We start from the raw sequence: 23,862 nt of genomic DNA, 5'->3' as shown, positions 1-23,862 counted from the left end.
TTAGAATGAGGAAGAAAGACAGAGCCCTATGAGAGCCCGGGTGCTCCAGGAGACTCACTGCAGCAGAGGCTGGCAAGGGCAGTGCTCTCCCCACCACATACTTATCCATTTTCCCAGGTCCTCCACGTCCGCCTCTTCTTCCTCCCATCTGTTCCATCAATGGTCCAGGAGGACCCCCAGGACCACCTCGTCTTCCTCCACCAAAGCCACCTCGGTCCATGCCACGGCCACCTCGGAAGCCACCTCTGTCTCCACCTCGGCCACCTCTGAACATTCCTCCAGGACCACCACGGTCCATAAGTCCACCTCTTCCTCCCCGCATACCACCAGGGCCGCCTCGGCCACGATCACCACCTAAGGCAGGAATAGTGGCAGTAGAGTCAGTCAGAAGAGTAGAGGCTGAGGCTCTGAGGACACAGTGGTGGATCTGCTAATCCTTCTCCTAGAGCAGACACTACTCAATCACCAGGAAGCTGAGGGGCTCCAGGAAACCTCTACCTACCCGGAGGTGGGAAGGGTGGCGGGAGGAAGCCCTCAGGCTTGGGGGCCTTACACTGGTTGCATTCTGTTCTCCAGGCAAAGTTCTGGTTTCCACAGCCCCTGCATAAAGTTGTACACAGCAGAAATCACCAACAGAACAGAGGGAAGTAGAGAGAGCCACACCATTCTATCCACAATCATGGGATTCCAGGCATGAAACACTAGGTCTGCACAAAGTCTCAGGCAGCGAGCGATGCACCCCAGCAGCTCAATCAGATCCATACCCTCAACAGTACTGCCCGAGTGGGAATGGGGTGACACCACTAGCAGGCTCTCAGTCTGCAGGGGGAGGTACATACGGATTGGGACACTGCCAATCTCCGGCTCGGTGCTGGACATTTCCTCCTCCAGAGGGGTTCCCTCGGGAGCCCCGTGGTCCTCGTGGGGGGAAGCCTCCTCTGTCTCCTCCACGGCCTCCCATGCGACCCATGGGCCCTCCAGGACCTCCAGGGCCACCAGGACCTGCAACAATAGTCAATAGTCACCTCTTCATTCCAACTTTGCTACAGGAAATTCTTCCACCGGGCCCAGAGTGCTGGCCATGAATGCTATTCTTTCTGTGTAATTCCATCCAAGCAGAGGTTCTCTGGAAGGAACTTCCACCCCCTCTAGCCAGTTAACACAATAGTACAAACACGCAATGTTGGCTCAATCGTCTAGTATCAACTTTACACACCCTTTTCTTAATTTGTTGCTCTATTAAGTTTCTCAAGGGCAAAAATTACTGGGGGAAAAAAAAAAACCAAACCAACCCTGTTTAAAAAGTAACAGAAAAGTGCCCGATTAATACCTCCACGAAGTGGTGGTGGCATCCCTCTGCCCTCACGAGGTGGCATGCCACCCCGCATGCTGTTCATTGGAGGCTTCTTTCGGGCAAGAGAAACTTTAAGTTTGCTTCCTTGAAAATCTTTTCCTGGAAAAAGATAATAGAACATCAGTGATCCTCACATTTCAACTCTTCTCTCTTCAAGCAGACACTTTACAACAAATTCCCCCTTACCGAACTTGTCTACCTCCGGAAGCATAAAAACCTGCTCTCTCAAATCTCTAGGATCTTTCCTGGTATGATTGGAGATATGTCACAGTTGGTAGGGTTTGTTTAACATGTACAAAGGTTTGGGTTCAATCCCTAGCTCTGAATAAGACTGAGCATGGTAGCCAGCTAGCTAATGCTTATAATTTCAGTATTTGGAAGCAGAGTAGGCCTGGAAGATCAGGAAGCATAAGTCATCAATAGCCGCATGTGGAGTTTTGGCCAGCCTGGACTAGATGATAAGCCAGGAAAGAAAAATGGAGAGAACAAAGGCTGTTAAAGATATTTATTTAAGCAAGGTATGTGGCATACTCTTGTAATCCTAGCATATGGTACAGAGACTGCCACATTTGAAACCAGCTTGCCCACACAATGAAAATGTTATTTAAAAGACATCAAAGGCCTAGGAATAAAACTCAGCACTCGTGAGGCAGAAGGATCTGAGTTCAAGGCCAGCCTGGTCTACACTAAGAAACCCAGTCTTGAAGATTCCCCGCCCCAAAGATGCAACTGCCCTAGCCTAATTATCAGAACTTGGTGCTGGCTGTTGAAACAATCAATGTATATTGGGACAAAGACATTTTCCCTCCTGTGTATGTCTCTCTCATGGCACTAGAAACCGAACCCAGGGTCTGTACACATTAGGTGAGCTTAAGCAAGGCACCTTTGCAATAAAACACACATTAAAGGGATATTCTGACCCAGGGGTAGTGTCTGTGTGCTTTAACAGTTGAAGAGGAACATGATGAGCAACTTCTGTAGTAGACCATCTTAGTGTTTAAGCTCTCAAATTCCTCCCTCCTCCTATACTGTGGTCCAGAAAAGGTTTCTGCATCTAGACTCTATTTTAATGGTTTCCAGTATAGCATATGCTCTCTCGGAAGGTCACACACACACACAACTGCTCTAAGTTCCTAAATATGCCTGAGTGAGCAGAATTCAGAGCAACAAAGAGCACATCATACCATCAAACCATTCCACAGCAGCCTTGGCAGTTGGCGGATCTTCATAGGACACTGTGGCATCACCTTTAGGCTTTCCTGTCTCCTTATCCAAGTAGATGTGGATCATGGGTTGCCCAGTTCTCTTGTTCATCTACAGATAAAACAATAATTAGGATGTGACTATACCACCCGAGCCTTAAAGAAGTTCATAGTTACAGGGCGGTGTACTCCTTTAATCCTAGCACTCGGGAGACAAAGATAGGTGATCTGATCTCTGTAAATTCAAGGCCAGCCTGGTCTACAGACTGAGTTCCTGGACAGCCAGGACTACACAGATTAACCCTGTACCAAAACGAAACAAAACAAGCCAAACATTCACACACATAAATTGCTGAAAAGCATTTCTGTCTTTTTTTTCGGGGGTGGTGCTGGATATTTTTCTAGACAGGGTTTTTCTGTGTAGCCCTGGTGGGATTAAAGGCATGGGCTGTCACTGGCTGACCAAACATTTTTATCTCATTGAGCCATCTTTCACAGTATTAAGACTTAAAAAAAAAATTATATGTGGCCGGGCGGTGGTGGCGCATGCCTTTAATCCCAGCACTCGGGAGGCAGAGGCAGGCGGATCTCTGTGAGTTCGAGACCAGCCTGGTCTACAAAGCTAGTTCCAGGACAGGCTCCAAAACCACAGAGAAACCCTGTCTCGAAAAACAAACAAACAAACAAACAAAAAAAAAACACAAAAAATAAATAAATAAAAATAAAAAAAATTAAAAAATAATAAAAAAAAATATATGTATGTGTGAGCCTTCAGAGGCCAGCACAGGGTGTCAGATCCCCTGGAACTTAAGTCATGGTTGTGGTTCACCATGTGAGTGCTGGAAACTGAATATGGTAAGGCAGCAAGTGCTCTTCATTACTTAGCAATGATGCAAACTGGGGATAGTTGCTCATGCCTATAATCTCAGCACTCAGAAGGGTGAGACAGAAGGATCATCACTGGTTCTAGGTAAGACTGGGCAACAGGGAGTGAGACACTGTTTCAAAAATCCTAAAATTATACATGTGTCAGTCAATACCATTTTTTGTTTTTGTGACAGGGTTTCTCTGTCTACCCCTGGCAGTCCTGGGACTGCTCTGTAGACCAGGCTGGCCTCCCAAGAGGCCACTGCCTGGCAATCAATACCATTTTTAAAAAACACAGGAAAGAATACAGCAAAAGTCATATAAACAAAACGTCATTTAAAAAAGATTTTATAGCCCAGAATGCCTGCATGTATGCACGTGTATCTCATGTATGCAAATAATCACAGAATCCAGAAAAGGATGTCAGATCCCCTGGAACTGCAGTTACATAGGGTTGTGTTAGGACTTGGGAAAGATGCTCTTTAACTGTTAAATCACCTATCTACCCAGCCCAAAATGAATGAGCATTCTACCTGTGAATGTCAGCATACTATTTATGTGCTGGACCCCTTGAGACTGGAGTTACAGACAACTGTGAGCTGTCATGTGGGTGCTGAGAACTGAACCTAGGTCCTCTGGAAAAGGAACCAGTGCTCTTGACTCCTAAGCAATCTCTCCAGTCCCACAAAACCGATGGCAAATTACTGACTTAACCAGAGTTAATTATTAACCCAATTAATACTAGAACTCTATGTGCATGTACACATGCATGTATCTATCAGTCTGTCTCCATACAGCCCCGCCCCAAACAGTTGGCTGGATGGTGCTAGAGTACACCTTTAATCCCAGTACTCAGGAGGCAGAGGCAGGCGGTTCTCTGTGAGTTTGAGTTCAAGGCCAGCCTGGTCTACAGAGTGAGTTTCAGGACAGCTAACCCTGTCCTGAAAAACCAACCAACCAACCACACAGAGACTGACAAGCTGGCTCAGCAGGAAAAGGTGCATATTGCCAAGTCAACCTGAGTTGATCTCTAACATGGTGGAGAACTCACTGATTTACAAGTCATCCTTTTATCTCCATATACACATTGAGATGCACTTTTAAATACAACAAACTAAACAGAAGTAATCAACAGACCCCCTGTCCCCCAGGATCTCCCTGTGAAGCCATGGCTGGCGCCAACTCGGAGGTTGGCCTGCCCCCTGCCTCTGGAGTGCTGGGGTTAGAAGCATGTCACCACACCTGGCTAATAATCAACATCTCAAACATAAAATATAAGTACAGAATTTGGACTTTCACTTTTGCCCAGAGTGGATAGGACAACAGAAAATATAACAGCATATGGTGAATGTCTGTGTATGCATACACATAGAGAACATGGGGTATTCTTACAAAGGACCTGTGTTCAATTTACAATACTGATGCCAGACTTTGCAACTGCTGGTAGCTCCAGTTTCACCAAAGATACCCTCTTCTAGCCTTCTTGGGCGCATCTACATGCATGCAATTCAGAGACAAACACTCAGAGATGTTATAGATGGGGTTAAACCTGTACTGCAGACTGGACAGCAACTGTGCAAAGAGGGCTGATCAGACAACTGACACAATCCCTGCATCCTACAAAGGGGAAGGAGAGACATGACCCTCAAATTGACCTCTGACCTCTAGAGATATCCTGTGGATCGTGTATATATACGCCCACATTTACACAAACATATGGATCTTAACTGTAAAGACAGACAATACAGAAGAACCTATTTTCCTGGCTATGGAGACTCAGAACAAAGCTGTCAGACAAATCAACCAAGTGCACCAGTCAGCCAATAGTTACATATGGGTAAACCTTTCAGTAAGATGTCACAAGGGCCCGTAAACAGGAAAAAGAAAAAGAAGTCAACAAAGAGCAGATCTGATAGCTAACAATATTTAAACCAAGAACTTCTAGTCCAGCCAGGTGTGGTAGCAATGTGCTTTTAATCCTAGCTCTGGGGAAGAAACAGGCAGGATTATCAGCCTAGTTTACATGGCCAGCTTCATGCCATTCATCTTTAAAAAAACAAAAACAAAAAAACAAGCCATGGCGCCAGGGAGTTAGTGGCGCACGCCTTTATTCCCAGCACTCAGGAGGCAAAGGCAGGTGGATCTTTGAGTTCCAGGTCAGCCTGATCTACAAAAGTTAGTTCCGGGGCAGTTAAGACTATTACACACAGAAGCCTTGTCTTGAAAAACCAACCAACCAACCAACCAACCAACCAAACAAAAAAAAAAAAACAAAAACAAACCAACGACAACAAAAATCAAAGCAACCTATAAAGAACTTCTAGTCACCAAAAGAATACAAGTACATGAACAAGAAGATAAAGGCTGAAAGAAGGTACTTCCAACAGACAAGGATTAGCACTCAATCTATACAGGGCTAGAGTTCGTTTATTAGTTAAGAGCACTGGCTGCTCTTTTTTAGAACAGTTGGGTTCAATTCCCAGCACCCACATCGCAGCTCATAATTGTAATTCCAGTTCCAGGGATATCTCACCTTTCTTCTCTCCTCTGAGAGTACCAGACATGCACACAGTGCACACACAGACAAAACACTTATAAAATAATAAGTCAATCTTTTTGCTGCTGTTATTTTTGAGATAGGGTCTCACTATGCAGAACAGGCTGGTCTTGAACTCATAGAAATCTACCTGTCTTTGCCTCCAGAGAGCTGGGATTAAAGGTATGTCACCATAGCTGGGCAGCGCTGGCTCATCCCAGCACTCAGGAGGCAGAAGCAGACTGATCTCTGTGAGTTTGAGGCCAGCCTGCCTACTCTTCAGAGTAAGTTCCAGGATTGCCAGGGCTGTTACACAGAGAGACCCTGTTGTGTGTGTATGGGGGTGGGGACGGGAACACACACCCCAAGAGGGATCACCACACTTGCCCTAATTTACTAGTGTATTATATTTTCAGAATTTGGCTGCTTAATAGGAATGTGAAATAAAACATTATTGAAACTATATATTTTAGAGATGAAAATAAAATTTAAGTCTAAGGATGAACTCAATTGTAATAGGCCAAGTAATTAGAGTATATATCTAAATCAGGTGTGTGGTACACACCTTTAATCCCAATACTAGGAAGGGAGAAGCATGTGGCACTCTGTGAGTTCCAGGCCAGCTGGAGCTTCATAGTGAGACTCTGCCTTAAAACAAAATCAAAATTCATAAAATTCTAATTGTTTGTTGTTGTTAAATTCCCTATGTGACTGGGTTTTTCTGAGCACTCCAGACTTGCCTTGAACTCAGACATCCTAGCAACCCTTCAATTCTTATTGAAAAATAAATCTGTAAGCATTTAAATGCCTCTAAGTATTACACAGTTTATTCCTAGTGTTTGTATAAGCATTTGAACAATTAATAATTTGAAACCATGTCTCCAAGTAATTAACTATTCAGGGAATATCAAGAAAAACCTATGTTTATTTTTTTTCCTTAACAGAAAATGACAAGTTTATCTTTAAATTAAAAAACAAACAACAAAACAGCAGATTTAATAAAAGAATCAACAGTTGCTTAGCATTTTTCATCATAAAAACTGGCTAAAGTTGGTGCAGTAGTACCAGACTATAAACCTGGCACTTGGAAGGTGGAGGCAGAAAGATCAGGCTATCCTGTATTAAGAGAACTTGTTTGGGGGGGGATGGGGGTGGGAGAGAAGACGATAACAATAACATCCCCCCCCCCCAACAGAAACCAAACTAACAGGAGAAGAAGCTATTTATTTTTGTAGCCTTAAGGGCCTTGTGCATTATATTATGTACATCAGGCAAGTGTTCCATCACTGGGTTATAGCACTCAGGCCTTAACACAGGGTCTTACACCACACAGTGTTTTAAGGAGTAAACTACAAGGTACATATCCATCGACAAAAGAGTCAGGGAACTTCATCAATAATTCTTGGCATGGTTTTGCTATTTCAAACATGTCTTGTTGGCTCAATTTCTGCTGGATCACTTGATCACTAGCCATTTACCTTGACAACCCCACATTGCTTAAAGAAGTCTGCCAGATCATCCAGGGTCACATTGTCATTTAAACCTTGCACATAAATTGCACTGTTGTCAGAATCTTCATCAGGATCTATAGGAAGGCCTTCCAGAGAAAATAAGATAAAGTAGAATTACTGTCTGTATTAATAGTGGGGAGAGATAAGCTGACCTCAAACTGCTAATTCTCTTTTTTCAAACTCACCCCATCAGGAGCTAAGAATAGGGACTTCTTAAGCAACTGAACATTTTATCAAACAATATTCATAACAAAAGCAAGAGAACTACCAATCATACTGACAGTAAGATGGAAATTTTTGGTTATTTTAAAACAATTGTAAAAGGAAGCCCCAAGTTGTCTGTCTTTGCCAAGAATGGCATCAGTCTATAAGGCTACTGAATTCTCTCTCTGTCCTTTTTTTTGGGGGGGGGGGCAAGGTTGCTGAACTCTTATTTCTATGGTATTTACTCAAAATAGCACAAAGTTCAAGAACTCCAAGTTACCTAGATCAAGATCTGGTCCTTCATCCATGGGTCCTGCCAACCAGGAAAAGATCATATAAGATATTATTAGTGCAAGCCTTGCAAGCTACAAATCTTACAAACACACACAGCTATCTACTACACCACCATTTGATGGGGGACTCATTAATTCAAAATGACCCGCACTGCTAAAATGGAGCAGTGCCCCTTTAGCGTTTGTGAAGTTTGCTAGGGTTTCTTTTTCCTTTGCTCGTTTGTTTCTAAACCATTAACCAAATACACTCTTAATGCCTTATGTGCCAAATTAGTGTTAAATTAAAGCCAAAACCTTTCCTCCACATAAACCAAATTAAAGCTGTACTCTCCCCCATATTATAGAAGCAGTTGCTCAATACTTCAAGTTACCCTTTGTTTTGTAACCATAGGTTAACCTTATAACCCCTAAGACAATGCCGGCAGTACCCATTAGTCTCTTTTGTATAGATCATTTTTAAACCACTTATGAAACTAGTAAAAATTATAGTTTTCTAAAAACTGACTGTATTTTTTTTTAAACACTATCCATGGTAATACTCAAAAACTTACCACCAGGCTTATTGAAGCCACCTCGCTCTCCAGCGCTGCTGGGGGGATAAACGAAGAAATGAAGGCCTTTCCCTTTAAAAGCCAGTACCGCTCTGAGCCTTGCGGGGCTCGTGGGGAAGAAGGGCACTGGCTAAACACATCTCCAAACAATGCATCTCTCTCATCTTGTCACTATGCCTTTCTTCAGGGCAGCTTGCTCAAATTTCCTTAATATACAACCTTGCTTGTTTGATTGGACACACCAGTGTGGCTGATTTCTTTCATGTCAGGGGCTGGTATTAATAGTGCAATACTTGGCAAATTAAGGAAGGAAAAAAAAACCCTAGACCCAAACACCCACCCCATCAGCTGAAACACCAGGGAGCTTGGTATAGATCTGTGAAGGCGGAGACAATTGCTGTGATGAACCTTTCCACGTTCATAAAGGTGCACCCTCAACCTCTCCCAAGGGAGAGCCAAATGAGGCCCTAGGCTTCCTAACAAGTAACAGTATAATAGAGCAGGAGACAACCACATTAAATGTCTACAACACACATCAGAGGACGCATCCAGCCAATCTTCAGCATAAAGCCATACAGTCCAGGGCCCTAATGGATTCAACAGTTACTGTGAAAGGAGAATTTACAACAAATACCAAGGCTCAGCGGACTGGGGGTGCAACTTTATAGACATACCAGTTAAGAAGACTATGGCAATATATACACTATAATACAGAGAGGAGAGGGAAGATGAGTTGTCGGGTTTTTTTGGGGAGAGGAGAAGGCAGCACTTTCTAAAATTAAAAAAGGTAGCTCCCCAGTGGGAAGACCTGACGTTTTCTTAACCAGTATTGCACCTTTAATACCTAAATATACAATTAATTTCAAGCTGTTGCATGCAGCTTTGCTTCTCTTTTAAAAGTACACACCATAAAATGTTCTCTCTCTTCAAACACAAAGTTTACACTTTAATGTTACACAATTCTAGAGTATTATACCTCCTCTGGTTCATTACCAAACAACAAGTATGCAGTTACCAAAGTTACAGAAGGATTCCATTTATACAATGAATACATTTTGTTTAAAATATTCTATGTATATTTTTCCTCTCCATATGGACACCGTGTCTAGTCCCACTTTTCATTATGCTGCCGGCTGAGTACTGAGTACGGGTACTTTTTAAGTATTGAAGTGTATACAAGGCTCTCACTTTGTAACCTGTAGCATATAAATGCGACAAAGCATGTTAAAAAGTTTCCACGTTTAACAGCCAATGAAAATATCAAAATACTGAGGCAATGAAAAAGGGCATGTTAACAACATTGAGCGCCTTACCTGGAGCAGACACTGAAAACCATCACCACACCACAATAAAAAAAGGGAAAGGGAACTGTCCCGTGTCCTGTCCTCACAGGATCCAACAGACTGCTTCACAGTCTGTTAAAAACCTATGGGGCAGGCCATGGTCTCTTCTATGGCTCCAGGAGAGACTTCTCATATCCAGAAAGATGGGCCCCTCTAATAGTAGTCTAACAGAGTCAGTAGAATCATTACTTCTGGAGTATTAAGATGAATAAACTTCAAATTGCTTTTGCAATTGAAAAATACTAAGAATTCTAGGTGATTTGAGACGTGATGATAGTAATTTCAAGTGTCTATGTCTATTTTAAAACATCCATAAAGACGTGAAACCTTTATAATGGAATGATATCCAAATCAGAAGACCAATTTTTACTTTGTCAAATTATTCATAAAAATTTGCATGTTATGAAATAGCTTTTTCCAATAAAGATTTCACTTAAGACTTTATTAAAGTTATGCAGAATTAAACAAAACATTAACTATCTTTCAGCAGTATAAAAATTTGCTAGTACGTGAATAGGTCAAATTCATCGTTTTGAAGTTTGTTTCTACAAAAAAGAATTGCTAGCTTTTTTTGAAGTTACCCCAATCAAATTTATATTCACTACAACATTCTGCATAACTTTTTTACTAGTTTATATAGGGACAGAACACACACATAACTAAATCTGGATTATGTTAACCACTAACATCATACCTCACCTTCATCAAAGTATAGACACCAGAAAGGAACGAGGGATGGAAGGAGGGAGGGAAGGGAAAGCAGAGGCAGCAGGGTCACGTTACTGATCTAAACAGTTTTCTAAACCAGATCGTGGCATCAATCACAATGGTCAAACCAATTTAGACTTTTAAAATCTCCAATAGGGAGCGATGCTACACTCATACACATTACTCTGTAAAAAAGTTATTAGATTGTTCTGTGCTCCAACTCAGGCCATGGTTTAAGAGTTACGGGGCCAGTCTTCATCATGTTCAACAATTCTGGGTACAAACACTGGAAAACAGCTGCATCCTTTTTCTGCAGTACATACACCAAATATTTTAAGACAACCGTTCAAAGTTCACTAGTTAAAACCTAGGTTGTTAGATGGTTGTGTGTGTTCCATCCCAAATCTATTACCCAAAGAGGTTCTCACCTCTCAATACCATGAAGGGGACTGAAAGCTCTAGTTTCAAAGCCATTATTTGTTCACCCCAACCCAACAAAGGTTACTGGCAGGGAAAAAAAAGCAAACTGCCACTTAAATGACATTTCCATGTTTTAGAAGATAGCTTGACCTCAACAGATTGTCCATGGAAATGTGGAATAAATTTCTTATGTCTTTCAGTCCCTTCTTCCCATTGAAAATCCTATGGATGAAGCAAAATTAGGTAAAAGGAGAAAAGGTTTGCTCTTACCCCATTCCACCGCGTCCTCCTCCCCGCCCACCTCTGCTCATGCCTCCACGATCAAATCCCCCTCTTCCCCTGCCCCGGTTATCAGGGCCACTCATGCTCCGGTTCTCTCCTGGTCCGGAAAATCCTCCAGACTCCTGCCCATAAACACCCATGCTACTGGGGTGGTCCTGTCGGAATGAACCTGAGGAAAAGAGTCACATCTGTAAGTCACGGACATTTATACCACTGCCTGACACCCTCTCTTGGAATCATGATCCCCTCAATTATAAGCAACTGTATATGTACTACACTGGAAGTACTTCTACCAGAAGGCTCCCTTAAAGAACTATTGACGACTCAACAAGGCCAACACATTCTTGTACAGCCAGGCTATAATAAACCCTTCCAAAGGGAAAAGGTGTCTTGGAAAAAAAAAACACATTCACAGGTTTGGGCCTCCAAAAGCAGTTCTTTGCACCACCCTCCAGAAATAAAAGTAGAGCCGGGTTTTCTAGGACTCTGAGTTATATAGCAAGGACCCTTAGTTATTCCAGTAAAAAAATCAGAGATGAAACAAAAGGGACAGCCAGGGCTACCCAGAAAATCCCTGTCCAAAAAAAGCAACAAGTGAGGCAGATATCAAATAGTTAATAGAGATACTTTTAGGTTTCAGTTACTTCTCCAAATATAAGTATAAGCACAGGGACTCCATGGTAGAACTTGTTTTTAAGATCCTGGGCTTAAACCCCAGCAGAAAACAAAACAAAACAAAAAAATCAGTTCCACCCCACTCATATCCTAAAGTTTTAAAAATTCCTCCAAACTACAGTAAGGACTCTGTTCCTCTGCTTTACGGATTCACACAAAAATCAAAATACACAGATTTTACTTGGCTATCAGAAACCCCAGTAGCCCTCTACAGCTACCTTTCCACTCTTAATGATTTGGGGCAGGTCCTAAAGAATGCCAGCCCTACTCTCTGAGACAGCCCACCCTGCTGACTGAATCCTACTGGGGCACCCAGACTATTCTCCAGGATGTTATGCCTCATACTCATACCCCAGACCCCAGAAGCAAACAGTGGTAACAAACAGCCCCCATTTTCAGAAACTCCAAGCACAAACACTCATATTTATTTCTCTCTCTTAGCAACTCACTCTGCTGCCCGTAGCTGCTGCTCTGTTGGCTATATTGACTTGGAGCCTGGCTGTAGGATCCAGTCTGAGGGGGGTAACTAGTGGGAGGCTGCTGCCCATAGCTGCTTTGTTGACCATAGCTACTCTGCTGTCCATAGCTGCTCGGTTGCCCATAGGTGTTCTGCTGAGAGTAACTGCTCTGATCGTAACTAGTTGGCTGTGAAGAGGAGTAGCTGAAAGAAAGAAAGAAAAAAAAAGTTTTCAGAAAGGAAAAAAAAAAAAGGCATGCTATTTTCCCCAAGACTCCAAATACAAGACATTTATGGGTATCCTAATAGTTACTATTTTCATTGTCATGAGTCTTACGATATGCGTAGCCCAGGCTATTCTTCCACCTACACACAACGTTTCTGCCTTAACTTCACGAGTGCTGGTATGCTTCACTGTATCTGGCCAAGGCAACATTTTTTTTGTATTTATAATAACAAAGCTTTAAATGGAAGAGAGAAAATTAAAACAACTCATGTATGTTCTGAGCTGCAGATTAGAGCTCCCATTTAAAACAATATTTATTTTGAACTACATTTAAGGCAAATCCAGGAGATCAGATGGGCAGAATATGTTGTATATGTGCCCTTAGAAACAACTAATGCAGTGAAAAATGACACTGAAAGTAAGGACAAAGACTCAAGTGAGGTATTTGGTTCCAAGAACGCCTTCCTTTCTTTTTGTAGCACCAAGGCTCCAAACTAGAGCCTCATACACTAGGCAAGAGTTTTCTACTCCAGTCATCTAATAAGCTGAGTGGTGACTATGATGTTCTGAGTCACGGTTTTATGGTACAGTGTGAACATGTGTGTATGCCACTCCTAAAATACCTGTTTTTCCTTCAGACTCAAAATTGCTTTGTTATAGTTTCAATCTTTTAAACATCCTTAGAAGTCTAGGAATAAACCTTAGGGTTGTTCTATCAAAGATGTTGTATCAAAGTCTCTGTGAAACTACCCAGCAAGTAATCTATGTATCTATACATACTATTAAAAATAAAACAAAACTTAGCTGGGCAGTAGGGGCACAAACCTGTTCCAGAACTTGGGGGCTAGGGGCACAAACCTGTTCCAGAACTTGGGAGGCAGAGGCAGGAGGATTTCTGAATGAGGCCAGCCTGATGTACAGAGCGAATTCCAGGATAGCTAGAGCTACTCACAAAACCCAAAACCAACTAACCAAAACACACACACACACCCTAACCCCAAACCAAACCCTTAAAAGCCTCTCCAAAGCCAGACTTAGTGATGATATGCCTTTAATTCTAGCACTGGAGAGACAGGCAGATCTGAGTTTGAGGCCAGCCTGATCTACAGAGCAAATTCCTGAAAAGCCAAGGCAACAGAGAGAAATGCTGTCTATAAAGAAAAAAAGAAACAAAAAACCTAATGCTCAATGAAGCATAAATATGTGCATTTGTTACACCTTTCCACAGCTGTTAAAATGCACAACTACGCACACCAGTTCAACTTTCCAGAGCAACTGTTTTTTTTTTTTTTAAAGATTTATTTATTTATTATATATACAACATTCTGCCTCCATGTATGCCCACACGCCAGAGGAGGGTGCCAGATCTCAGTACAGATGGTTGTGAACCACCATGTGGTTGCTGGGAATTGAACTCAGGACCTCTGGAAGAGCAGCCAGTGCTCTTAACCGCTGAGCCATCTCTCCAGCCCAAGAGCAACTGTTTTTAACGTTGACAGGTATGGGCCTCCTTTCCAAGAAGAGTTATAAACCCTGCCCATTGGACTGACTGGAGAGATGGCTCAGAGGTTCAGAGAACTGGTTGCTCTTCCAGAGGTCCTGAGTTCAATTCCCAGCAAACCACATGGTGGCTTACACCATCTGTATGTAACGAAACCTGGTGCCCTCTTAGGGCAGAACACTGTATACATAATAAACAAATAAATAAATCTTAATAACAAGAAAACCTGCCCACTTCTGGTCCTTGTTGTTTTCAATGTGTTAACCTATGAAATAGATGATCAGGAACTATTTTAGCAAATTAACTTTTAAAGACTCAATTCTGCCAATTCATCGGACGCTTACTTCAAATAAGACATAGGTCAGAAAACTTCAAGTTTTCCTTATTTTAAAGAAACCAAAATTGGACAGTGTAGCTACAGTGGTTAATTTAATACAGAATATGAAGGATAACAGAGTTTGAGCTGGAGTAGTTCAAAGGTAGAACACCTGCCCAGCAATGAACAAGACCCTGGATTCTCTCCCCAGCACTGCAATGGGTAGTGGGGAGGGAAGGCTTGTCCCTACTTTACTCATGGTGACTGTATTTGAGAAGACAGTTTCTATGGTTCTATGAAGATCGTTTCAAACATTTCTGTTTCTCACACTTCTAAGTAAATTGCAAGAGCAAAAATAAGTGTTTTTGGTCAGTATTTAGAGAATAGTTATTAAGATAGATCCCAGACACCACTATAGAAACCCAAAACTGAGGTATGAATATTAACTATTATGCAGACAAGAATTATCAGAGAGTCAGAAAACAAATCTTACCAAAGGAAGCCAATGCTAGGTGGTTAACAACCTGAAAAAAATACCTGTCTTGTTATGTTATTTACTTGCCATAAAGGAGAGACTGACCTGGTAGGAGGATAGGATGGAGGTGCGGTGACTGGCTGCATGGGGTAGCTCCCAGGTACCTGGGGATAACTGTAGTTACTCTGTCCATATCCTAGGCTGGGCTGGTTATAACCCCCTGTGCTAGATTGAGGTTGACTAGTCTCAGCGGGCTTGTTACCATCCTGTGGTCTAAAAGGAGAAATAAAATAGTCAGACTTAGTTTCAATGACCCCAAGCCCCGGGTTAAGAACCCTACAGTTCTGTGAGCAATAGGAAACATAAAGACCAAGCTTGAAAAAAGAAAATAAACCCACTATCAGTCCATCAGTATTTGCTGGAAGAGAACACTAAGGGAAGTGAACCGTGTACTTCATTTATTTTGTACCTTTTGGGGGTGGGGGACTATTTGTTTTTCAATACATGCTTCTCTGTGTAGACCAGATTGTCCTGGAACTCAAGAGATCCACCTGCCTCTGCTCCCAAGTACTGGGATTAAAGGTGTGCGCCACTACACCCGGCTGGACTTCATTCCATTTGTAGTATTAGTAGTTACTTAGGGACTTTTCATCATGTTATATTGAGTAAGTAATGGAGGGAGGAAAGAAGAAAACACTTTTCTTTTTTAAAGTGAACTTCTGAAGATAAGAAATTTGAACAATGTAAACTGAAGTTTAATTTGTAAGGTCACAGCACATCATACATTTTGAGTATCTGTGGGTTTGAGCCACTAGTAAGAAACAGATCAGAAAAGACACTTTCTAACTTGGGCTGCTATAAACTCACTTAACCTTCCACAGCAGTCTCTACAAGTCAGGGATGCACCTCCCATCCCATGCTCAGATTAACTAACTCAGGACCCCCAATTCCTCAAGGCCCCAGTAGTTTACACTGAGGCAGTAGCTATCTCAAGCAGAGCCCAAATCAGCAGGTGGACTAGGGAAGATGCAAAAGTACTGGTTTCTTCACTGAGATGAAATGGGTTGTAAAGTTATAAGGTTCCTCTTTCCAGTGAGAAAGGGATAGACTGTTGATCAAGAGACAGCTAGCTATTCTTAAAGGTAGCCAGCTCAGAAAACTTAGCTTGGGGGTGGGACACAAAACGATGATCTTTCAAAACCCAACTAATACACAAGTAGTATATTCCATTGTGGCTTGGATATACAAACCACTGCATGAGAGCATCACATGGGACGTTGCATATTTGATAAAATTCTGTAATACCTAAGTCAATTGCAATGGGACCTTCTAGGGACCAGCTGGTGAAATATATAACTACTGTACAGGCTGTCTATTGGATATCAACTACAAGTGGCTCTGATTACTCACTGTGCATTTTAGAAGTAATTTCACGAGTGTTTGCCAGAGCTAATGTCTTACCTCTACAGCAGATAAAAAGTCTAGGTTACAAGTTGATCTCTTGTTTATTCCCTAAAAAGTCTTCATTCAAATCAGAATTCAGTGTTCCTTCAAGACTGTATGCAGAAGCCACCTAAGTGCATTGTCTAAAGCAAAGACCTGAAATCTTCTGTTAAGTAATAATATACACCACTTATCTACCAACCAGCTATGGAGTATGAACTTTATTGGACTCTTAATATTTACCACATAGCTGGGTACCCATGAATTTATTTGTCTATGACTTTCGGTCCAAATCACTACACCATATGGAAGAAATTATGCTTCAACGGAGGCAATAATTCTTTCTAGACATGGAAATACCCTTTACTGATAACTGGATCATATACTACTTCTGACTCACGTGTAACCCACCCATCCTATCAACTACTGCATTATTTCCTAAAGGAAAAGGAGTTACCAATTTACAGGGTAAATAAACCAAAGGTAAGTATCAAAAGTATAATCCTATTGGTAGTTAAACAATGTGGGAAAACATACTCACTTTTCTTGTGTTTAGAAATGTAAAACAGTCTCTTCCTTCCCCTAAAGTAAGTTCTGAAACCAGGCAACTGACAGTCCTCATTTTTGGTCCCCAGACAGTACCATTTCTTTACCAGAATACCTGTCTGCTGTGCTCCAGCACCCTGACTGCTGTAAAGACTGTGAGAACAGTCAATACCCAGGGTATGTAAAGAGCCATCAGAGGAAACTAAGTCATGGACAGTCTAAGTATACAGAGTTACTCTTTCCTTCATATCCAAAGCTGACATATCAGAGGAATACGCAACTATTGGCTTACCTTGTAGGTGCAGTGGCTGCTGGCTGCTGGCCATAGGCTGGGTAGGCAGGCTGGGTGCCATATGCAGACTGAGCTGCATAAGAGGCCTGGGTTGTGGTGACTGTAGCAGTGGTGGTGTCATAAGCACCAGTGCCATATCCTTGGACAGGCTGGCTGTAGGCCTGGGGGGCAGTTGGAGTGCTATAACCTACAACAAGAGAATTGGATCAGACTCAAGAATCAGACTCCAGGTCCTTTTAGTCAAGAGGGCTACCCAAACAACTCATATACAGCCTACTTTAAAGCATCAAAAATTGAATCCCTATATTCTCCTTGCAGGAAGAGTAGCAAGAAAGGAGTGTTTAAATTACTGTTTTTATTACATCCATTTTTTTTTTTAAATTAAGTGTGTGCACATGGGAGCTCACCACGGCACGTGTGGAAGCAAAAGACAAATCTTGGGAGTTGGTTCTCTCCTTCCACTACACATGGATTCTGGTCATCAGGTTTGGTGGCAAGTGCCCTTATCCACTGAGCTATCTTACTGACCCAAAAATTTTAAAGTCTTAGGTACTGTTTTTTAGAAACCCATTCATTCATGCATGTGTTTTGCCTACATGCCTGTCTGTGCAAGTGTCGGAAAATTGAACCCTGGTCCTCTTGAAGAGCAGCCAGTGCTCATAAATGCTGAACAATCTCTTTAGCTGTTTTTTTGTTGTTGTTTTAGTAATGTATTACTTCATCTCTTTTCAAACTGTTATCTACAAGAGAGGTAAAGTGTGCTTTTTTGTTGGTGGTGTTTTAATATGGGGTCTCATGCAGCCTAGGCTGTTCTTCGAGCAGAAGATATCCTTCCAACCCCCTAACCCCAAGTCTCTGGCCTCGGGACTACAGACACACCATACCTAGTTTATTGGTGCTGGGGAACACAGGGATCCATGAATGTTAGGCAAGCACTCTACCAACTATGCTACATTTCCTACCTCAAGACAGAATACTCTATAAAAACCCATTGCCATGGAGAACAGGCTTCTTTCTACCCCCATGAAAATGAACTTGACAGAAGTTTTTATTTCTCTGATTATAGACCCATCTTACTAGATTTCCTGAACAAGTTTCTCAACTAATTAAAAAAGAAACAGATAAACCCTCTCAAAACAAGAAATAAAATGCTCCAGAATAGGAGGTAAAAAGCAAATGATATAACACTTAAAAATAGCTACGTAACAGTCAACAGGTACTAGATTATGCACTAAAATCTACCGTTTTAATGGCAGTATATTACATAAGCTTAAAGTATCACAACCTTTCCTGGTACTGGATCTTTGTTTTCTTCGTAATCAACGGGCTCCAGTAAATGATGCACTTTAAAAGCTCAGTCCAGATGCCAGGATTCTCATCTAAAGAACCCTATTCTGCCAGGCGGTGGTGGCGCATGCCTTTAATCCCAGCACTCAGTAGGCAGAGGCAGGTAGATCTCTATGAGTTCAAGGCCAGCCTGGTCTACAAGAGCTAGTTCCAGGACAGGTCCCAAAGCTATAAAGAAACCCTGTCTTGAAAACCCAAAACAAAACAAAAACCCCAACAACAACAACCACACACACACACACAAAAAAAACCAAACCCAAAACAAAACTCAAAAAGAAACCCCAGCCGGGCGGTGGTGGCACACGCCTTTAATCCCAGCACTTGGGAGGCAGAGGCAGGCGGATCTCTGTGAATTCGAGATCAGCCTGGTCTACAAGAGCTAGTTCTGGGACAGGCTCCAAAGTCATAGAGAAACCCTGCCTCAAAAAACAAAAACAAACAAACAAACAAAAAACCCCAACACAACAACAACAACAAAAAAAACAAAAAAGAACCCATTTTTACTAATGTTAAAAATGATTTCTGTGTGGGAGCTAGAGAGATGGCTCAGAGGTTAAGAGCACTGCCTGCTCTTCCAAAGGTCCTGAGTTCAATTCCCCGCAACCACATGGTGGCTCACAACCATCTGTAATGAGGTCTGGTGCCCTCTTCTGGCCTGCAGACATACACGCAGACAGAATATTGTATACATAATAAATAAATAAAAATTAAAAAAAATGATTTCTGTGACCAACACTGCGGGATCACAAATACCAAACCAGCCTGGCCTACAAAGGAGAACATAGGAAAAAACCAAACAAACCCTCAAAATAAAAAACCCCAAACAAACAACCCCCCCAAGAAAACAAAAACAAGAGTTTTAACACTTAAAAAAAAAATCTTGAACTAAGACTACTTAATTTACTTTATATTTAGGACTAGCCAAGAGAGTATCCAAAAACCAAACCAAACCAACCTACAAAAACAAAGACAACACCAAAAACTGAGGTAGTATCATTAAACCATCCATGCTTGCTTACTGTAATCCTTTCTTTTCTACCTCAACTGACAGACTTCTGGGATTACAGACATAAACAACCATGACCAGCTTCAACTTACTTTTATTTCTTTGAAGCAGGGTCTCACTATGTAGCCCAGGCTGTCCTTGAACTCAGACAGGAGCCTGTCTCTTGTTTTCCAAGTACTGGGATTAAATTAATTAAAGGTGGCACCACCATCTGATTCAACTCTTTTAATCTAACAGTATCATTTTTTTTGTAGCATGAAATCCTTTCTTCTTAAACATCTTTAAGAAAAAAAAAAACCTCTAAAATTATATACAAAGACAGTAGTTTCCTGTCTAAACTGGTGAAAGCCACTAATATATATATATTTTTAACTTTTTTCTTTCTTTCTTTCTTTCTTTCTTTTTTTGGTTTTTTTCGAGACAGGGTTTCTCTGTGGTTTTGGAGCCTGTCCTGGAACTAGCTCTTGTAGACCAGACTGGTCTCGAACTCACAGAGATCCGCCTGCCTCTGCCTCCTGAGTGCTGGGATTAAAGGCGTGCGCCACCACCGCCCAGCTTAAAATATATTTTATAAAAGAGCCCCGAACACTTTTGAGATCACCTGAAATGGCACTGCTTTCTTTTGTAGTAAGAGGAATAGAAAGAACCCAGAGCTTCACACACATGCTAGGGAAGAACAGTACCACTGAGCCGTGTCGTGGGGATAATCCTTTTGTACACTGTGAAGATGTTGCCGCTGTTTTATCTTGCCTGCCTAGGCACATTCTGATTGGTTTAATAAAGAGCCAAACGGCCAACAGTTAGGCAGGGAAGGATAGGCGGGATATGCAGGAAGAAATAGGAACTCTGGGGAGAAGTAGGATTTGGCAGTCAGATACACAAGAAGTAGGACGAACAGCACTAAGCAGAGGTTATCAAGCTATGTGGTAGAATGTAGATTAACAAACGGGTTAAGTTTTAAGAACTACTTGGGAACAAACCTAAGGCAAGACTAAGCTTTTATAATTAATAACAAGTTTTCATGTCATTATCTGGGAGCTGGTGGTCCAAAGAAAATCTAACTACAGTCCTATGTATTTTAGAGTTCTTAGCAAAGTTCTAAAGTTAACCATACACTGTACTCATTTAAACTACAACACAAGTCCACCTATCCAATTACTCTTTATATGACTTCTCCTTACATGATAGTAAGAACCACAAAAGTTCAACAAAAACCAGACTGATCAAGACAGTAACTTATGTCTCAGATCTGCAGAGTAAGAGCCTGTATAATATTGCTATTAAGAAATGGCAATAAATAAAATAGCAATGTTATATTAGTACTAGATACCAGGTTAATTAAGTAATCTTTTTTAAAATATTTATTTATTTATTATATATACAATATTCTTTCTGCGTGTATGCCTGAAAGCCAGAAGAGGGCACCAGACCTCATTTCAGATGGTTGTGAGCCACCATGTGGTTGCTGGGAATTAAACTCAGGACCTTTGGAAGAGCAGGCAATGCTCTTAACCACTGAGCCATCTCTCCAGCCCCCAATAAGTAATCTTTTAATTAATCTGTAGTACCTACATAAACACCCAAGCAAAATAAACAAAAATCCATAAAATGACAAGACACTAACAGCACATCTGTGTGATTTTGTCAGTGAAAAAGGTGGTAAGAAACATGGTACAAAATTTTGTTTACACTGAACAGCAGAAAAAAAAACCCATAGCTTAAGAATTGTTTGAATCATGTAAGTGAGATGCAAATATATAGTACCTTTCTTCTGGAGCTTCATTTAGAATCCTAGAAGAGAACAGTGTATTTCGATGCATTCCCTTAGATAGTTATTCACTGATTTTTATGTGTAAAGGCAACATGGGGTTCAGAAAAATATGCCTGGATTCAGCTTCCTACACACTGGTTCTTAGAGCCTAAAAGCAGTTGGCAGGAGTTAAGTGAAGTATGAGAGGTAACTTAGAATCACTTACCATGCAATAGCCTGCCTGGCTCACTAAAGCTACCACTTTCTGTTTACAGTGCTCTATAGTTTCTGGGCTCACAATCAGGACTAGACTTTCTATTATGCTTAAAATCACTTTGTTACAACCCTGTTAAATGGCTTAGGGATAGAAAAGGCTAAACCTAAATCATGTTCTCAAATCTACAGCTTTAGTTTCAGTTCTCATCACACCTGCACTAGGTTAGATACACACTTCCATCCAAAGACAGTAATTAAAGATAGTTAGCAAATTCTTACCATGAAATCCACAACAGTGAACTAAATGCCACATATTTCCCCTTTAATTCAGAGTTTAAATAGTTGGAAGATAAAGTCTTTATATCTCCAACATTGTATCACAAAGCAAAATATGCCAAAGCAAAAATATGGTCACTTTTCATATATATACCATATAATGACTCTTAGACCAGCTTTCTTTTTTTAGTGTCCTGGAATCTTATTTTATGTTTAAAACACACTATGTCCTTAAAAAAAATTCATAACACTTTTAACAGAAAACGGATTAAAATAATTTGTAACACTTAAAACAGAAAATAAAATGTGCCTGTGCTATACAATGGATAAACATGTACATGCAGGGTGGTAGTCTGTTCCTTAAATAAATCTAATCATGCAATCTAGCTTTCAGGAAGCAGGGAAAATCAGTCGGAGTAATATCTTTGGGAAGGCAAATGACTTTAACAAAGGCTTGATCAAAGTTAAGTTCAATAGTATAAAACCTTCCCCCAATAATAGAAGGGCATGGATCTGCAAATGGCACCTGAAGCAGCCTTTTTCATTAGCACCTTTTGTGTGATGTTAGAAAGTCTGGGTTTAAACAAATGAAACACCTAAGGGTTAACATTACAGGGTTAGACAAGATGGAAAGCATTTCCCATGCAAGAATGAGCAGGATAGTCAAACCTGTACTGGTCCCTTCTACTGTGGAAAGCACAAAGCAAAAAGTAGAGGGTACACTATCAGATGAAGCAAACAGATGTGAAAACCATTTTGTTTTTCCTTGAGACAGGGTTTCTCTGTGTAATAGCCCTAGCTGTCCTGGAACTCACTCTGTAGACCAGGCTGGCTTCGAACTCACAGAGATCCACCTGCCTCTGCCTCCCAAGTGCTGGGATTAAAGGCGTGTACCACCATGCCCAACAACCATTTCAATTTCTAAGCAGCTCAGTTTAAGAAGGCTAAATCCTTAGGATTAGCACAATCTTTCACAGTAGTCCCATTTTGTTGTATATTATACAGGATATAAAGTTTTAATTTCTTTTGGAACTTATTCCACCCACATTCTATTGAAATACAGCCCTCAAGAATTTAAGGGCAAGGAAAAAAAAAAAAAAACACTTCCTAAAATAAAAGATCCCCAGATGTCAACACATGAACCAGAATATATACCTAAAAGAATAGGCCTTTCAGCAAATACCCTCGACATTATCACCAAGTCTCTTTAAGGCTGGCCTTACCAGTGGGAGGCTGTCCATAAGAAGTCGCATATGCAGTCTGCCCGTAGGTGGCAGTGCTCTGAGCCTGGGTATAGCTGACATCAGTAGGCTGTCCATAGGTTCCATAGCTTTGTTGCCCATACGCCTGCTCCAAAGAAAAGCATGTAGCTTTGTAAGAGAATTCTGTATTTTAGCAAAATACAAACTGATTTATTAGTTCATAAACTGGAGAAACAAGTAGAAAATACTGCTTTCTGAAAAAAAAATTTTAAAAATAAGACAAATCTTAAAAATTCTGAGTGTTCAGAGGCAGGCAGATCTCAAGTTTGAAATCAGCTTGGTCTACAAAGTTCCAGGATAGCCAGGACTGTTAAACAGATAGACCTTGTCTTGAAAATACAAAAATAAGTAAATGGTATACATTCATGTTTTAGTAAATCTAGAAATAAATAATTAGGTACTGAGTGATGGTGGAGTACGCCTTTAATCCCAGCACTCAAGAGGCACAGGTAGATAATCTCTGTGAGTTCGAGGTCAGCCTGGTCTACAAGAGCTAGTTCCAGGACAGCCAGGCCTGTTACAGAGAAACCCTGTCTTGAAAAACCCAAAATAAACAAACAAACAAACAAAAAATGACAAAGTCTCAGTTAACTGAGCTTAGCAAAATGCTCTCAAGAGCAATACAGGCACAGGTATGTAACTGACAGCACAAAATGAACATCAAGAAAGATAATTAAGGATCAGAAAGTATCCTGCCATATTTAAGAGCCAGATTTTCAACATAATATGAAAATAAAAGCTCTTAACCCTATTTCAAGAAATTGAACCAGAACAGTTTTTATGAATGTTAGTTTATCAAAATT

General features: G+C 41.1%; 1 protein-coding gene across 5 annotated transcripts in view; it reads right to left on the bottom strand.

Moving 5' to 3' along the window:
• The window catches only part of Ewsr1 (EWS RNA binding protein 1), a 31,062-nt gene that overhangs the window by 407 nt on the left and 6,793 nt on the right, over positions 1-23,862 (bottom strand). Inside the window, exons 4-17 of one of the 5 annotated variants that reach the window (XM_041636249.1) lie at positions 23,021-23,144; positions 22,467-22,484; positions 17,203-17,389; positions 15,027-15,194; positions 12,396-12,607; positions 11,260-11,440; positions 8,519-8,556; positions 7,955-7,987; positions 7,438-7,556; positions 2,539-2,668; positions 1,331-1,453; positions 840-1,002; positions 503-600; positions 102-354 (exon numbers count right to left, since the gene is read on the bottom strand). In XM_041636249.1, coding sequence (XP_041492183.1) covers positions 102-354; positions 503-600; positions 840-1,002; positions 1,331-1,453; positions 2,539-2,668; positions 7,438-7,556; positions 7,955-7,987; positions 8,519-8,556; positions 11,260-11,440; positions 12,396-12,607; positions 15,027-15,194; positions 17,203-17,389; positions 22,467-22,484; positions 23,021-23,144 — 1,847 coding nt within the window. Of the gene's footprint in view, positions 1-101; positions 355-502; positions 601-839; positions 1,003-1,330; positions 1,454-2,538; positions 2,669-7,437; positions 7,557-7,954; positions 7,988-8,518; positions 8,557-8,614; positions 9,715-11,259; positions 11,441-12,395; positions 12,608-15,026; positions 15,195-17,202; positions 17,390-22,466; positions 22,485-23,020; positions 23,145-23,862 lie in introns of those variants that run through there. The other 4 variants (XM_041636250.1, XM_041636251.1, XM_041636252.1 and 1 more) reach the window with 4 other exon arrangements.

Source organism: Microtus oregoni, unplaced genomic scaffold (assembly GCF_018167655.1).
Source record: "Microtus oregoni isolate MIOR12 unplaced genomic scaffold, Mior012 000049F_ref0000343, whole genome shotgun sequence".
In the NCBI taxonomy this organism is placed as follows: Eukaryota; Metazoa; Chordata; class Mammalia; order Rodentia; family Cricetidae; genus Microtus; species Microtus oregoni.
Note: the sequence above shows the minus strand (reverse complement) of the source record. Positions and strands in the feature narration are given on the sequence as shown.